The sequence below is a fragment of the Peromyscus leucopus genome, chromosome 7 (assembly GCF_004664715.2).
Source record: "Peromyscus leucopus breed LL Stock chromosome 7, UCI_PerLeu_2.1, whole genome shotgun sequence".
Lineage (NCBI taxonomy): Eukaryota > Metazoa > Chordata > Mammalia > Rodentia > Cricetidae > Peromyscus > Peromyscus leucopus.
The window spans coordinates 92,953,748-92,972,146 of NC_051069.1; the positions used below are offsets into that span (position 1 = coordinate 92,953,748).

Consider the following 18,399-nt stretch of genomic DNA (forward strand, 5'->3'; position numbering starts at 1 on the left):
TTCAAGCTGCTTTTGGTCACAGTAATAGAAACCTAACCAAGAAACATGGCGAAATTGAGGGAAAACCCACATTGAAGAGAAAAGGGTATCTGAACAAAAACAGTAGAAAGAATACTCAAAACTATCCCTCATCACCAAGGATTTTGTCTTACTTTTTCTCCTAGTTAGAATAGTAGTCCACACAAAACAGTGGTACTATGTAGCAGTCTACTCCAATTTTGCTCAACATGAGTATTTAAAGAGAGGTGTAAAGTCCACTGTGGGGATTTTGATGGGTTGTGAAAGAATTCACCCTTTAGTTTAAGTAGAAGGAACACAGGGTCTTTGGTACACCACAGGGGGCATGGGAGGCACAGCAGCACAGAACTGTCTGCACATAGGGATAGACTGTATGTGTGTGGTGGGGGTAGCGTGATATGGTTAAAAAAAACAACCCCCCCAAAAAAAAACCCAACAACAACAACAACAAACCTGTTTAAGGAAAACGAAAACAAAATCTATTTGCATTTTGAATTATTTGTCAAGCTTCCATGAGTGCAAACATGCAAAGATCACTTATGGACATTAGGTGGCAGACCATACCCACAAACTAGTGTAGGAAACTTCAGTGAACCCCCAGATCCAGTAATTCGTAATGTGATGACTGAGATGCTTTCTGAGGAGGGCATCATTAGGTGACCTCCTCCTAGCTGGAGTATCCCAGGCTGCACTTTCATAAACCCAGATGGGAGCCTCCTGCATGCTGAGGGTCTGTGGCATAGCCTATTGCTCCTGAGCCACAAACCTGCAATGCCATAGTGCTCAAACTGCAACGCGTTGGTAAATACTTGTGTATCTAAACAAGGCACCCAAGAATATAGTGTGAAAGATTTTTAAATGCTGTGGTGCACGTGTACGGAGCAGTTAGTGTGCATGGAACTTGCAGGAGAGGAGCCCTTCTGGCTAAGAGGAGCCCTAGTGAGTAGTGAGAGAGTAGGAAGGCCTGCTGTACACTGCCATAGACTGATGAACGGTCCACACTTAGGCTGGGCTGCTCCTTCATTTGTTTCTTTGGAACAGTGTTATGGAATAGAATATTTGTTTAATAAAGATGTGTTACATTTGTTTGTGTTGCAGAATAATTGTTAACTATGTAAAGACATGTTGCATCTGTGTAAAGGTGTGTTGTTTTTGTTTATGCTGAATTTGTTTAACTAGGTAAAGATGTGTTGCTGTTTCATCTTGCCCACCTAAGGCTTTTCTTGTAAAAGCTGAATGACCAATAGCTAGGCAGAGGAGGGATAGGCAGGTCTGGAGGGCAGAGAGAAAAGGGGAGCCAGTCAGCCAGGCATGGCCCAACCAGCTGGGGGCCAGCCAGCAGGAGATCACCCAGACACAGAGGAAGCAGAAAAGCAGAGTGGACAGTATGTAGATGAGGTAAATGAGCCTCAGGGCAGCACATAGATGAATAGAAATGGGTTGATTTAAGTTAAAGAAAAAAAAAGCCAGCTAGAAACAAGCCTAAAGTCACAGCCAAGCATCTATAATTGATAATAAGTCTCCATGTCATGATTTGGAGTCTGACAGTCCAAGAAAGCCTGCTACAGAACAGGGTTTTGCTCCATAGCCCAGACTGCCTTGAACTTGTAATTCTTCTGCCTCCACTTTCTGTATGCTGGGATTATCAGCAGTTGCTCCCACACTCAATAAATTTTTAATTTAATTTCCTTTTAACTCTTTGATGCTTTTGTAATAACACCTTAAAACACAAACACCATAAATCTATACAAAAATATTTTATTTCCCTGTTCTACAATTGTCTAATTCTAAATTTCTTTTCCCTAACATTTAAATATTTTTTTGTTAAAAACTAAGACAAATATTAGGCCAGGTTGTCATTTTCCCTGTCTTCCACCTCTACATCTTGTCCTGCTGGAAGGTCTGCTGAGGGCTAATACACAGAACTGTGATGTCCTGCTGCAACAATACCTTCTTCTGGAACCCATCCTGAGAACCTGCCCACGGCTCTTCCTTAAGAAGAATCATTCTTTAGCACTAAACTCCATGAATTTACTTGGCTTTCTTTTTCCATCATGAATTTGTTTGCTAGTAGATAATGCACCATGAACACATCTATGCATTAAATCCTTCAGAACTGGGGTCTGTGTTCAAATTTTGAAGTAGGTGGTTGAGGTCTGCAAAGGCTTTTTCCTAAACCCTTCCCTGTGAATTTGCTTGGGGCCTCTTTCCCTGCTCTGCATCAGTGTTCTCATGAACCTTCCTAACACAGTTCCTAATGTTGTGGTGACCCCCAACCATAAAATTATTTTTGTTGCTACTTCATAACAATAATTTTGTTACTGCTATAAATCATAACGTAAATATATGATAAGCCAACCCTGTGGAAGGGTCATGACCCACAGGCAGAGAATCACTACATTTTCTTTTCTTTTAACTCTCCTGTAGCTATGCATCCAGGTTCCAGGTGTTTTTTTTTTTTTTTTTTTTGAGACAGGGTTTCTCTGTGTAGCTTTGCGCCTTTCCTGGAACTCACTCTGTAGAACAGGCTGGCTTCGAACTCACAGAGATCCACCTGCCTCTGCCTCCCGAGTGCTGGGATTAAAGGCGTGCACCACCACCGCCCGGTGGTTCCAGGTCTTAACAGCTCTTCATTGGTCACCTCAGGGGCCACAGCACTTGCTGTGGTTTGATGTGAAATTTCCCCTGTGTGCTCACATGTTTGAGCCTTTGGTCCTGAGCCGGTGGCAGGCACAGTTTTAGGAAGTCTTTGGGAAGCCTCTAGAAGGGAAGAGTCGCTGCAGCAAGTGGATCTCTAGACAGAATCAACCCCTCCTCCCTCAACTTATGACTTGTCACAACTCGCCTCCTCCATGGCATCCTATCTGTGCCTGGCATAAAGTTCACCACCAGAGATACAGCTTGCTTGATGCAGAGCTACAGGTTGCTTTTCACAACCACCTATTCCATGGCAAATCTCTGGTTAGACAAATGTCAGATGACGTTCATACACTCCTCAGTGACATCCTGCCAAGCCCATGCAAGGCTCTTGATGTGGCCAGAGATGTTATAACTCTTCTAGAATTACATCAGTGTCTTGCTCCGTTGTAGCAACAGCCCCCCGGCAGAGCAGGTAGTAGGCCTAAAAAGCACCTATGATTTGCTTGGATCAAAGAAGTGGTTTTTAAGAAAAAAACACCACTTTGACATAGGGGTGAAAATCACTAACAAAATCATTTGTGGGGCCATTACCCACAGCAAACAAAATCTGGAAAGGAATGTCATTCTCCAAGAAGCCCTTTCTATCTTGTAAGCCCAGCATTTTAAGAGGGCATCTTGTAGGAGGAGCTAGGTCGTCTTACTGTTTCTGGCCACATGTGCTTATTGATATGCATGAAGGTTGGGTGTCCTTACTGTGCCCCATCAAAGGTCCCAATCTAGAGCCCGAACTATTGCCTCACAAGCAAAGACTTCAGTCACAAAGGCCTTGAAATCTGTGACTAGCTTGGCTTTGTAATGTATGGCAGGACTTTCGGGCATTCATTTCTAGACTGGGAAGATTTCGTCTGTGTTGACAGTTTTCTTCCCCCACAAGCAGGGTGTTGGGGCTTTCCTGAGTTCTCCCTCTGCTTTCACACAGCATCTGCACACGCACTGCTTCTCTTCCATGTATGTGTGAGCAGCACATCTTGAATCATGTAAACTCCCAGTGCTGAGAAGCAAATTCAACAGGATGGGCAGTTTCAAAAGCTTTTCCCAGCAAACGGTTTACTTCAGCTGGACTGTCCTGATTCTGTATCTGATCTTCAATCCAGGTCATTAGAGGTTTCTCAAAATCTGATACAGGCTGTCCTTGAATTTTCATTAGCCTCTTCCTCTCCGGTGGGGAGCCTCTTTAACCACGTCAATCTTCATTCTTGTTCCATGATGCTGGCTGCGGCACTATTCTACTCCTAGGGATATCAGGCCATGCTGGCCAGGACTGTGCTTCAGAGGGACCATAGCAGATAGGACTACTAATTGCTTCACTCACTTGCCAGTTTGCATAGCATCTTCCAGTTCAGTAGATCCAATTTGGGTCCTCTAAGTCTTGTCCAAAGTGCATAGTGTTTTCAGCAATAGGACTTACCTTCAACCTCTGGGAGGCAACTCAGGGCAACAACATCCTACACTGTTTTAGGAGTCTTTTGGACCCTCCTGATCCATTTGAAAAGGAGTTTATCATGCCTGGTATTGGACGTATTGTTAGTCTGTGACTCTTGGGGGTGAGGGAAGCATTGTTGGCTCAAGTGACATAACTTCATTAAGACTGTATGTACATACATACACTTATATGTGCTATATGTAATCTTAGGCAAATAAAAATTAATATGATTCCTATATAGCTTTTCCAATCATACCTAGTGTGAGAGTGAGAGAATAGTCTTCTCCAGGGATGAGTCCTGAGATTCAGCCCCCAAATCATATATATACAAGTAACACTAAACAAACGGAGCAGGCTTTATGTCTATATTATACATCTATGAGAAAAATGTAACAACACCAATTTAGGAAAAAGAGGCCATGGATTTAGGAGGAAAAAACACGCAGGGACGTGTGCAGGGTCAGAAGGAAGAAAGGGAAGGGAGAAATGACCTAATTATATTCTTGTTAAAAAGTTTTTAAAAAAGAAGGCGGTCTCAAAAGGTTACATTCTATATGATTCCATTTAGATGGCATTCTTGAAAATAAAAATGAAAGATGAGAACAGACAAGTGACTGCTGGAAGTCACAGGCAGGGCACAGGGCAAGAAGAAAGGTAGCTTTCTGTGGCTGACAGAGCCGCTTTGTTATGGTGGTAAATGCATGGGTCTGTGTATGTGTTACAATCACAGACACACAAGTAAGCAAGAAAAGTCAATTTCCTGAAGCTAAAATCAGAATAACATTGAGATAGTTTTCTTACTAACAATATCCCTTCCCTTCAAAAAGCCTTGGGTGATGTGGAGAGGTTGGGGCCAAATTGCCTTTCCTCATAGTCATAATCATAAACTTTTGCTCACTTCTCTAACCTTTTCCATTCAAAAGATCGCCATCTAAGGGGGAGGGGAAGGGCCCCGGGGCACAGCCAGAAAGTGCAGTGCAGCCTTCTGTCTGAAAACTGATCAGTGACAGCAAAGCCGTGCACTGGTGCTCATCTGTATCACATACAACTGGGGCCTGAAAAGCTGTAATTGCAATTCTTCAAAAATTTAATTAACAAATGAATGTAATAACAAGCCACTTAATTAATGGATACATAATGAGTGTTCTGTACAACCTGTGTTCCACCAACCCATTTATCTACATGACTTGAACCTGTAACTAACTTTCACCTCCAGTTAACTAAAATTCATGTAACTTGTTCTTTCCCTGGTAAATCCCCAAGATCATCAAGCTGATCAAGCTGATCAATGAAACTCCAGCTGGATCTTTCTATCTTAGGGCAATTGTTACCTTTCTCTGACATTACTTAAGCCCTCCCATTTTGTACATTGTATTTAAGACATTTTCTGTTGCCCACATGAATCTAAAAACAGATTTTCCTTTGTCTGTATGCATTTAGAGAGTTGTTGGGTTTTGCTGTGGGATGCCTGTCTGTATGCTGTGAATATGTGTTGCTCTGATTGGTTGATAAATAAAGCTGTTTGGCCTATGGTGAGGCCGAATAAGGATAGGTGGTACATTCGAGCTGGGGAGAGAGGAGAAGAAAGGAGAGCAGGCCAGACGCTGCAAGCTGTCTGTCGCCAGGAGAAGCAACGTGCGAAAATACTGGTAAGCCATGAAGCCATGTGGCAATGCATAGATTAATAGAAATGGGCTGAGTTAAGTTGTAAGAGCTAGCTATTGCTGTGGATATCACTCTATATAAATAAAACACTGATGGCCAGTGACCAGGCAGGAAGTATAGGCGGGACAAAGAGAGATGAGAATTGGGGAAACAGGAAGAAGGAGGGAGAGACACTGCAGCCACCGCCAGGATAAGCAACATGTAAAGACTCTGGTAAGCCACCAGCCACGTGGCAAGGTATAGATTTATAGAAATGGGTTAATTTAAGATATAAGAACAGTTAACAAGAAGCCTGCCACGGCCATACAGTTTATAAGTAATATAAGTGTCTGAGTGATTATTTTATACGTGGATTGTGGGACTGCGGGGCTTGGTGGAACCTGGAGAGAAGCTCTCCAGCAACAAGCTATCGAGAAGCTTGAGCCATAGACCATCTAGTTCGTAATTGATATAAGCCTCTCTGTGTTTACTTGGGTCTGAGCAGCTGCAGGACCAGGCAGGACACATGAAAACTTCCAGCTACAGGGTTTTATTTCCCCATAAATGCAACTTTATTGCCCATAACCAACTAAATCAAGTGGAGAATAAGCAACCAGTTTCAGAAGGATCACTGATCACAGAATAGTGACATAATTCAACAAGTCCTTAGTCTATTTTCAATGACCTTGTCTTGAAAATGAGAATGTAGATGGGATTAATTATATGTGTATTTTTCTTTGCTTCCAGGAGTATACAGCAAGGTGAATTATACTAAATATAATACCATGTAGCAGTGCACTGGACTCTTTCTCTGTGATCTCACTGAGCTGCCACACACACTTATTAAATTGATATCGTAAGTAGAGATGTTAACTGACGGTGTATACATTACTTTTCATACTGTGATAAAAATGTCTGAACAAGACAACTAAGGATAGGAGGGTTTGTTTTGGCCCTCAGGCTGAGGGTATAGTCCATCATGGCAGGGAATCATGGTAGCAGCAGCAGTTAGGATCCTGATGTCCTCAAATCTTGATGGATGTGTTAGTATTTAACAGAGCAACAGAAACCTATGACCAAAAGCAACCTGGGAGAAGAGAGGACTTGTTTGGCTTATACTTCCAGGTCACAGTTCATTGCTGGGGTGTGTATATGTGTTGTATTTTTAAAATGGTGCTGTGGCGGGAAGGAGTCACACCATGCAACAGGGCCCATGTGAGAGGTTTATTGAGGGGAGGGAAGTGAAGGAGCAGAGAAGGGGGCAGAGACTGGTCCCTGAGGATAAGAGAAAAGGAAGAGAAAGAGGAGGGAGAGGGAGAGAGGGAGAGAGAGGTAGGTAAAGCCTGCCTTTTATAAGGGAACATAGGGAATGCACACAGGGAGCGCTCTTAGTGGCTGCAGTTGAGGTCTATCCTGTCAGGACCCTAAGGGCAGGCCAGCACAGATGCCTAGATGCTAATATTTCTCCCTTTAGTTTATTATAAAAGGGTGAGGAGTTAGAAAGGGGTCGCAGGTGAGGCAGGGATGAGGGTGCCGTGTTCTCCAGACTGCTTCCTGCTGGACTGGAGGGTGTTGATCATCTTCGGGGGACCTGAGAAAACTAGGGTACTGGCCATGTCCTGGGGTAGCTGGCTGTTTTGCTTTGCTGTCCAGGCTCTGTGGAACTGTGCGGCACCTCTTGGACCTGGCAAGATGTTGTTTGAGGTGAATCCAAGTCCACTCCCTGGAGCTTACAAGAATTTTTTTAATGAGCACCTGTGGAGTCCTCTCAAGAGCAGCCATTATTGTGTGAAGGTTCAAATTCAGCTGTTAGCATGGAACTTTCAGAGCCTGTTGTGGAAAATGGAGAGACAGAAATGTCCCCAGAAGAATCATAGGAGCACAAAGAGGAAATAAGTGAAGCAGAGCCAGGAGGTGGCTCCTTAGGAGATGGAAGGCCACCCGAGGAAAGTACCCAAGAAATGATGGAGGAGGAAGAAGAAATACCAAAACCTAAGTTGGTGGTGGCACTGCCAGGTGCTCCTAAGAAAGTGGAGAATAATTCTTTCTCGGTTCCCCGACTGCTTGGTTTAAGAAATACTGAGTCCAGTCTCACATCCAGGGGAATGGTCAGAGGCAGGCAGCCCCACCAGAAAGCCAATTGTTGGTACTGAATGGAAGGCAAAGCTGTCGGTGAATGAGAAAGCAGATTTGTTAGAGGTGGAAGAGTGTGAATCTGCTGTGGGTAGAGTCTCAAGGTGAAGTGGGTATCCTTGGCGGGCCTTGCCAAGGTATACCACCAAACAAACATGCCACACGCAGCAAAGTTAATGCAAAAGGCTTGAGGGAGGGGGAGAGCGAAAGAGGAGTGGAAGGCTGCGTTGGAGAAGGGACTGGATAAGAGAAAGCTTGAAAGTAGGGTACCCCCTTCCATCTGTCGGATTGTTGGGAAATGGCCAGAACTGAAGACGTGGGGAGCTTACCAATCGTCGTGTTGGATGGAGAGTCCCAGTGATCAGTTAGGTGGGAAAGTAGGGCTGTCGTGGGTGGACCAAGTTCCGGGTGTTGGTTTTATGCGGCAGCACAATGTTATTCATTAAGCGGCACTGTGACCATGTGAGAAAAGCCATGAGGCATGACAAAACCCACTATCAGAGTTTTATTAGGAGAAGAGAGGGACAGAAGAGAATGTGATCGGGCTTGCGAAAGACATGTGCAGAGAGAGGGAATGGGGGAGAAGAAGAAGGAGGAGTCTGTGACCTGCTTTTTATGCATTCCCCTGCACATGCGCATTTGGGCTTATGGAACTATGCCACAAATGCATGCTGTGTGCAAATTATGCGACCACACAGCACACGGATTACATAGGATGTAAAGCCCTGGAATGACTAAACATCTGAACAGCAGTTGTGTGTGGCCATGCAGCTGGAGGAATGGCCAGGAATTCCAACCACCAGGGCCCTGGCAGGTTGTAGACTGCTGAGAGAGCCTGTATTTTAAAAATGGCATGGCAAGAAGGAATCACACCATACAACAGGACCCACTTGGGAGGTTTATTGAGGGGAAGGGGTGTGCTGTGGGATGGTCTGTATGTCAAATTGCTCTGATTGGTCAATAAATAAAACACTGATTGGCTAGTGGCTAGGCAGGAAGTATAGGCAGGACTAACAGAGAGGAGAAAAGAAAGAACAGGAAGGCAGAAGGAGTCACTGCCAGCCGCCCCATGACAAGCAGCACGTGAAGATGCCAGTAAGCCACAAGCCACGTGGCAAGGTATAGATTTATGGAAATGGATTGATTTAAGATGTAAGAACAGTTAGCAAGAAGCCTGCCACGGCCATACAGTTTGTAAGCAATATAAGTCTCTGTGTTTACTTGGTTGGGTCTGAGTGACTGCGGGACTGGCAGGTGAGAGAGATTTGTCCTGACTGTGGGCAAGGCAGGAAAACTCTAGCTACAAGAAGGGGACAAGAGAGCTGGATCAGGCCCTCTGAATAGGTGAGACAGTTGATTGACTTGATCTGTTTAGGAGGCATCTAGGCAGTGGGACCAAGTCCTGTGCTCATTGCATGAGTTGGCTGTTTGAAACCTGGAGCTTATGCAGGGACACTTGGCTCAGTCTGGGAGGAAGGGACTGGACCTGCCTGGACTGAGTCTACCAGGTTGATCGCAGTCCTTGGGGGAGGACTTGTCCTGGAGGAGGTGGAATGGGGGATAGGCTGGGGTAAGGGGAGGGGGTGGGAGGGGGGAGAATAGGGGAACCCATGGCTGATATGTAGAACTGAATGGTATTGTAAAATTATATATATATATATATGAAATGGAGAGACAACACTAACAGTAAAAAAAAGGGGGGAGCAGAGACCAGTCCCTGGGGACGAGAGTGAAGGAAGAGAAATAGAGAGATAAGTAGGCAAAGCCTGCCTTTTATAAGGGAGTGTAGGGTTTTATCCTGTGCGGGGCAAAATGAAGCTCGAGGCCATGAATAGGTACACCAGCCCAGTCAACCAGCTGTCTTCCCACACCTGACTGTGGTACTTCTGGCCATCGGCATGTTCTTCACCACCTGGTTCTTCATTTACAAGGTCACCTCCACCAAGTACACACGTGATATTTACAAAGAGCTCCTCATCTCCTTGGTGGCCTCACTCTTCATGGGTTTTGGAGTCCTCTTCCTCCTGCTCTGGGTTGGCATCTACGTATGAGTCCCCAAGGGTACCCACCAGGCAGCTTCACCAAATCCCTGCTTTTGTAAATTAATTTTTTACCATTGCTACAAGTGTCCCACCTGCTGCTTACAATAAAGACAGATATGTGACAAAAAAGGGGGGGGGGAATGTAGAGAATGCATACAGTAGGTGCTCTTAGCGGCTGCAGCTGAGGATGTATCCTGTCAGAACCCCTAAGGATAGACCAGTACAGATGCCTAAATGCTAACAGGGGTTGGAGCAGAACTCAACCAGGAAACTGGAGGTAAGAGGGACTGGAGCAGAGTCCATGGAGGAATGCTGTTTACTAGTTTGCTCCTCAGGTTCAAGGGCAGATATCTTCTCAAACCTCCCAGGACCACCTGTCCAGAGGTGGCATCACTCACAGTGTGCTGGGGCCTCCCATATCAATCACTAATCAAGAAGATGCCCCACAGGCTTTCAACAGGCTTGCCTACAGGGCATTTTCTCAGTTGAAGGTCCCTCTTCCCAGATGACCCTAATTTGTGTCAAGCTGACAAAAATCTAACCAGCACTGTAGAACAGGAAACAGAGCAGACAGGAAGTAGGGCTGGGCTATTAAATCTCAAAGACCAGCCCCTGTGACTCACTTTCCCCAGTGAGGCTGTTCCTCTTCAGGTTTTCATAACTGTCCCAAACAGCAGTACTAGCTGGGCACCATATACATGAGTTTACAGGGGGCATTTCACATTCAAACCACAACATCTGGAAACTTGACATCTACAGTTCAAGTCCAGCTCTGACAGACACCCTAGCCAGCCTCCCTTGGCCAACCCAGGTCCTCATCCCTTCTCTGCTCCCAGCCAGTCTGCCTTGGGAATGGCTGGGCTGCCTCCTCTGTGTCGTCTTGTGGCATTCTAATAATCCACTAGGAAAGACCAAAGACTAAGGCTCAATTCAAACTTAGATTAAATGGATTCCTTCTTACCGCTAGCAGAGGCACAGCAGCCTTAAAGCCCAGCAGCAAGTGAACAAAGGGAAGGTTTATAAAGTGAACATCAAAGGTGGACATTACAATTATCTGTGGAATCCATGGCCTGGCAAGAAAAGTGTTCTACTCCTCTCTGTTGTTGTTTCTCTTTTCCTGGTGTCTAGTGATAAAGAGACCATTTCATCCCAGTCCCACAATGATAAGCACATTTACAAAAGCAGAAAGCAAATGGCTAAATATCTCACAGCAGGAACGCCATTAGCCTATTCTTAGTTCACCGGCAGGCCACTAGGATCTCACAGGCATTCCAGGGCAAAGAGGCCCTTAAGGGATGCCTGGTACAATATTAAGTTTCCTTGGCCATCCACAAGGGAGTTATGTGTAAATTATTACACAGATCTGAGCTCTCTGGAGGAAGTGTCACTAATTGACTGGGATAGAGCAGGCAATAATAACACAGTGTCCTCAGGTTAGGGCTGGCTGTCAAGTCCCCACAATCTCTTGGCCTCTCTGAGGATGTCGGTAGCTGGGTCTCAGCCCCTTCTACTCCTCAGTTCTGGGCACTTTTTCTGTAGACTCTTGGTGGCCTTGTAGATGATTTACTCAAGCTATTATTCTTGCTTGAATTCAATACTAATGACTACACTGGACTGTGCTTTGTAATCAGGAGTGTGATCCATTGTGGAAGTCAAAATAGCCAGGTATGGTATTACACACCTTTAATCAAAGCACCCAGAAAGGCAGACACAGGCCAATTTCTGTGAGTTTAAGTCCAGCCTGGTCTATATAGTGAGTTCTAGGCTAGCCAAGACTATAAACTGAGACCCCTGTCTTAAAAAAAAAAAGGCTAAAATTGAGGTTACTGAGCAAACCCCCACTCCTCCACTCTTAACTCTTTCATGCCCAAACACCACTTAACCTCATAGAAACTTCTGATCTCTTTGTCTCCATCTTTCTTTGTGTTACCTTCGCCCTTCCCACTCTCCATTTTTCCATATCTGGCTCAAAACTCTCAATCACTTGATTTTCTTAATATCTTTTGTTCTGATTTCTATATATAATTTATATATAAATATATAGTTTATATATTAAATATAAAATGTAGTTTTTCAGAAAATAGAAACATATAATTCCCCTTAAAGCTATTTTTGGTAAAGGTCCAGGCTTGTTCCCTTTAAATATGCTTCCATCACTTGGGGCTTAACTCCATTTTTTTTCTTTTTTCACTGAAAACCCACCTTTATCATATGTTAATTTTCATATGTATTTATCCATAATTCTGAAATTTACTTTTTTTCCCTCTACGTGTGTCTGTCTTTTCATGAGCCCTGAGCCAGCTGACCAGCACCACACCTCATTCTTCTTGATCTATTACAAATGGAGGCAAAATATAATCTTACAAAGGAGAAAGAATGCAGTTTCTCCCTAGCACCCCTACATGCCACAATTTCAATGTTCTGACCCAAACCACTATCCATGTAACAACATTCTATATACTCAATACAAGTGTCAGCCAAGTGGAAAAGATAATGCGGCTTTTACCTCCCTGACCTCAACCTCAAGAGGCCAGGAAGAGGGTCTGTGTAGGAAGCAGAAAAGATGAGCCCACATGACTGGGAAGAAGGGCCATTGTGGTTTGCCTGCTGGCTAGTAGGAGAGACAATGCCTGCCTTCCATCCTGAAAAATCCGCTTTCTTCCTGCGCTCTTCAGATGGCCAGCCCCTGCCTGAAATCATCATTTCTGAAGTCCACTTGGTCATAGCAGCCTGTTTGATTTCATCAGCCTCAAGATCAGTGAAATTTGTGCCTCAGGGTGACAGTTCACTGCTGTAATTATAGGAAAGAAGTTGATATGCATCAAATAACTAAAGGAAGTTAAAAAAAAAAAAAGACCACTACCACCAGCTTTCATTATTAGTGTGTTTGAAATAATTCCTTTTTATCATTAGCAAGATAACAAGTCTTTATACAGCCAACTATGGTTTTTATTCTCCCTCCATCTGCCCTCTCATTAAAGTGAAGTTGACTTGATACAACGCCTCTGTAGATTCCGTCTTCATACTGTTAAGAACTTTATTTGAAGTTTCTGTTGGCAGTTGACTTCCTGCTGGAATCCACTTACTCTTTCTTGAAGGCAATGTTCTGCTCACTCAGAAACAGATCTTCAATCAAAACAACAGCTTTAATGAGATCTCTGGTGTCCTTGCTGCTCCTCTGAGGGAAACTCCATCATTTTAATAATGGTTGTCACTTTAAGATGTGGGATAAGATTGAAACCCACTCTTGAGAAGGTATAGAGAGCTAATAAAAAATCACATCTCATGTTTGTTTAACAATGAAATTCAGAATGATAAGGTTTTGGCAGACAGTGATAAGTTCCTGACACCCTCCACTGAATATTTAATAAAATATTATTATTTTAATAATAACATATTGCTTACTAGGGCCCAGGGCAATTCCTGGCATTTGTAAGTAGTGGCTCATTTATTCCTTATAATACTTTGAATAGGAACTACTACTGTCTACAATTTACAGACAAGGAGACTTAGATAGAAAATTTAAGTGATTATTCCAACACCGTATGGCTAGTAAGGGTCCAGGCTGGGATGTCCGTCCATGCATTTGGCCTAAACTACCGTATTCTCCTCTGTTCTTCCATGTAAGTTTCTTTGATTTGTTTTTTGTGTTGCTATGACATATAGCTATGCTATACCCTATGCAGTTCTCAGTTCTGAAAATTCAGGAGCATGATGCCAGTATCTGCTTTAGGGAGGGCCTCTGGTGGAGTAGCAGATAGATATAGAAGAGCATGGAGAGAGAGACAGAGACATAGAGAGACTTTCTTTATAATAACCCATCATCATGGTATCCAATGATCCAGTCCTGCAAAAGCCATAACTCACAAGGGGAAAACACCAATTCTTTTCTTTCAATTTCTTTTCCTTTAGCTGTGATGCAGTACTCTGAGAAAGGTCACATAAGAGACAAAGAGTTAGTTATGGCTCACAGCACCAAGGTTAGGCCTCCATGACAGGGTAGTCAAGGTGGCCAGAGCTTGAAGTAGCTGGTTACATCACAGTCAGAAAGCAGGGAGAGACGAATAAATGCATGCTACTGCTCAGCTCATTTTCTCCATTTTATACAGTGAATTCTAGGGCAGCCAGGCCTGTACAGAGAAACTCTGTTTCAAAAAACCAATACACACACACCCCAATCGTGTTTGGGCTCAGAATTCATCATGGTAAACATATTTCTGTTCATTTTGTTATAAAGTAAATTGGGTGGGAATTCATGACTTGCGAATGACTGATTTTCTTGAGAAGTCATTGCTCTGTTCTCAGAACCATTTTGCCACTCTCCCTGTAAAAGGCGCCCCCTCTGCCCATTTTCTTCTTGAGACATTTAACAAGAAGAGGAGACAAGTTTAAAAATAAAGCATTTCAGACAATCTTTCATCAGTTTGGTCAAAGGTAAAAAACAATGAAGAGGCCAGGCTGTGGTGGCTCACACTTTAATCCCAGCACTCGGGAGGCAGAGGCAGGCAGATCTCTGTGAGTTCGAGGCCAGCCTGGTCTACAGAGGGAGTTCCAGGACAGACTCCAAAGCTACACAGAGAAACCCTGTCTTGAAAAAACCAAAACCAAACCAAAAAACAACAACAAAAAAACCCCCACAAAACAAACAAAAACAATGAAGACACACAATAAAAAGGTCCGCTATATTTGTTTTATTGACTTTATTGTGGTGCAGGAGATGGAACTGAGGGCTTGCCTTTGGCAGGCAAGCCCTTCATCAGTGAGCTGTGTTCCAGCCCTAAAGATAATGTCTATTTTGTCACAATAACCCAAAGTGTATTCTACAAATAAAGAATGTGTTTTCTCTGCTTTAAAAAGGCTATCCTCTAATGGCCTGGGTCAGAACTATTTCTTCCGGGAGACACTAGCCACTACTGAGTCTTCAAAGGCTACTCCAACCTGGGAGGTGGTGGAAGATAAACTGTAGAGCACATCTGGTTTTAGATACTTGCTATGAAAAACGCCTTTAAAATATTCTACAAGCATCTTTTGAATATCAATTACCTGTTGAAATGGTATTTTACATGCAGTGTGTTAAATAAATTTTATATTAGAATTCATTTCATTAAAAAAAGTTTACAGTTGTGCTTGTGGAAACCTTTAAGACCACATGTGTGACTGTATGTATCTCTTAGCCCTGATCTAAGGCACCAACATTTTACATGTGAATTATTGCTCAATAAGTTTTTGTAGAAAGTTTAAAAAGAGAAAACAGTTCTAATTTGACTTTCATTTACCCCAAAGCCACTCTGGCTAACAATATTAGAACAAGACAGAAAAGGGCAGGGAGTTGAGAAAACAGGAAATACGAGTAGATTCAGGGAAGAAATGCCAGATTTAGTACAAAAAGCTGTTGAGTGAATGCCAGTTAAATGTAGTTGAAGTCTAATGTATGCCATTTCTTAAGCACTAGTATTTTTTTCACAATTATATTTCCTTAATTCTCTGTCTGTGCTTTGCAATTAAAGCTAAGGATAACCCACCTGTGTCTCTCTCAGTACTTTCCTGAGTACTTATCAGTATTTTTATGTAATTGATATCAACACGATAATGATTGCTTCATGTGAATTCTACACAAAGGCCTCTCAAGTGACAAGGACCACACACCAGAACAGAGGTGATCCCAGCGCTAGTGATGGTCTTTCAAAAATATCACCATAGCAACTAGAATGGTCACATCTGTGCCATCTGCCGAGCAATTATCAGTATTGGGAGATCGCATTCCCTGTTGTTGAAATCTCATTATCGGCTTATTTTCTGAGCGACTCCCCAGTTCATTTGTGCTCCTTACTTTATTCCTACAGGTCCTTTGCCACTTGCGATTCTTTCTTCTGCCGTGTTGGATGAAAAATGGCTATGGTATTTGCCAACAGAAGGAGGTAAAGGAGACGGTGATAATGAGCCTGACAGCTTTCTGTACAGTGATGAAAGAAATGGTAGGTACTGGGGATTGGGCAGATGGGTCAGTAAGAGCCCTTGCTGTACAAGTGTGAGGACCTGAGTTCAAATCCCAAGCACCTATGTAAAAAGCTGAGTGTGGCCTGTGTGTGTTCCTTTAAGCCCAGCGCTGTGGGGGACAAGCCAGAAGGACCACTGGGGCTTGCTGGACTCCAGAATAGCTCCAAGTTTAGCAAGAAATCTTGTCTTAAAGTCATAAGGAGGAGAATGACAGAAAAAAGACATGTGACAGCCTCCTGTGTCCTCTGAGCATGCGTGGCAAAGCAGCACATACATGTGTGCATGAACCACATGCATACTCACATAAATACACATGCACACACATCAGGGAGGGAGGGAGGGAGAAGGGAGAGAGAGAGAGCACACTCTTCAAGGTTTGTTTCCGGTGGCTTTGGCTCACTGAGAGTGATATTAAAAGTACAGGCTATAGATGTGAGTGCTTGGTGTTTAACAGGGCACCGTGGGGCTCGAGGGATGGGTGGGGGTCTGAGTGAAGAGCTGAATTCTGTGTTGGGTGTCAAAGGTCCAGCATCCCATAGAGACATCTAGACAATGAATTCTGAGTATGGTCTTGGGAGCCATAGCCAGAATGTCTCTACCTATCTTCAAACAGGCTCATGAGCATGGACCGTGAGGACAGAGGCCCTTTTCCAACACCTCCCCCCCAAAAAAATCAGGTATACGTTGAGCTCTTTAGGCAACCCCAAGAAAGTAGAGCAACCTACTGAGGAGTGAGATCGAATTTATCACAAACTGAATGCTTGTGTGTCCAGAGAAGAATATAATTATATAAAGTAAATTTTAGTCTTTTCCCTAATGACTTCCTGGATGGTGCCAGGCATGGAGGTGCTTGATTGGACCATGACTTACATGTAGTGAAAGTGGAGTAAAATTGTTCACAGAAAATGAAATCTAGATGTGACTTCTGCATTCCTCTTGTCTCAGTTCTTCCATTTTAGATTAGGAAATTAAAATTTAAGGCCAAAGGCCAGTAGGCTGTCACCCCACCCCCACCCCATATACTTTTCTTTCTGTGTTGGCACTTACAAAAGTCGGAGAGGCCTGAGGGCATAGTTCATTGGTAGAGCATTCTCCTAGTGTACATGAGGCCCAGGGGTTTGCAGTCATCACTACACCAAAAATTAAATAAAGTAAAAAAAAAAATCATCACTTCATACCGGCCATGAACAACCCTTATAAGTCTAAGAGATCATAATTTTAAAGCGAAAGTAATATAAACTGTATAAAAAAATCAGGTGGTAAGAGTCGGGAAAAATGAACTTGTCTCATGGGTTTTTCAGTTATTTCTCTAAATGGAAATTGAGAGAAAATGACCCGAACTATGCTTAAAGTGAATGATATTACAGTTTCTGAGAATCAAACGCCTCACCTGAAGACATTTTAAATGTGGATGTATGTATGTGTATGTTAGATGTACAGGTAGAAGTCTGTCAGTCATCAAGCACTGGGTTTGAATTGCTCTTCAGAGAGAGGCGAGAGAGGGAGAGAGAGAGGGAGAGAGAGGGGGGAGAGAGAGGAAGAGGAAGAGGGAGAGAGAGAGAGAGAGAGAGAGAGAGAGAGAGAGAGAGAGAGAGAGTTAAGTTTACTAAACAACTAAGGTCATTTTTCGGTGGGCCCTCTACTTCCAGTCTAACATTCTGGACTACCTAGTGTGGTCTAACCTATGTCTGGTCCCACTTTCTCTTCCTTTCCTCTTGTAGGCATAAGGCAGATTGGAATTTGGCTTCTTGTTTCTCTCAGGACCTGTGTGAGAGAGCAGGGCGGAGCAGAAGAGCTCTTGCAGAGGAGTCCTGAGGAAGCCCTATGAGCAGCTCATACCCCAGCTCGGTGCCCAGAAGACCTATCTAACCTGCCAGCCCTGCCCTCTCCTCTGTGTGGCAGTGAGCTCACACCAACTCTAGGCAGGTTCTGAAGGGAGGATGTGTGCAGGACAGTGCCCACAGGGCAGAAGGCTGTCCGGAAGGTGCTGCCTCACCGAGAGGTCTTGTCACTGGAGGTCAGCCGTCTGTTCAGATGTTCCGATACACGTCTCTCTGCCAGCAGGGCCCGTGGCGGATGAGGGTAAACAGCAGTATCACTAGGATGCCAGATACCAGGCAAAAGGTAATGGCAAGGATGACCCTCAGGACTGCGAAAACAAGAAATACACAGATGTGAAATTAATATGTGAAGATCACAACAACACCTGCCCCCCCAAAAACCCTAAAAAGCAGATGAAAATCACATTCATTGTTGACTTTTTGCCTTAATTTAAAACTTAAAATGCTTTATTTCATGTACAGCAATGTATTTTCATTACTTCTGCCTTCTTTGACCTTCTGCTTTTCTGCTTTGTGAGACAGGGTCTCACGTAGCCCAGAGGGGCCTTGTACTTGCTATGTAGCCAAGGATAAGCTGGCTTGAATTCTTGATCCTCCTGCC

The 18,399-nt window shown here is 43.7% G+C and overlaps 1 protein-coding gene and 1 pseudogene across 2 annotated transcripts in view; one reads left to right on the forward strand and one right to left on the reverse strand.

Moving 5' to 3' along the window:
• The first annotated feature begins 9,730 nt into the window (after positions 1–9,730).
• LOC114693572 lies at positions 9,731–10,089 on the forward strand (annotated as a pseudogene).
• Positions 10,090–14,630: 4,541 nt separating this feature from the next.
• Positions 14,631–18,399, reverse strand: part of Acp3 (acid phosphatase 3) — a 50,007-nt gene continuing 46,238 nt past the window's right edge. For both annotated transcript variants that reach the window (XM_028869898.2, XM_037207889.1), the window contains one exon: positions 14,631–18,106. In XM_028869898.2, coding sequence (XP_028725731.1) covers positions 17,988–18,106 — 119 coding nt within the window. In that variant the 3' untranslated portion in view covers positions 14,631–17,987. The remainder of the gene's footprint in view (positions 18,107–18,399) is intronic.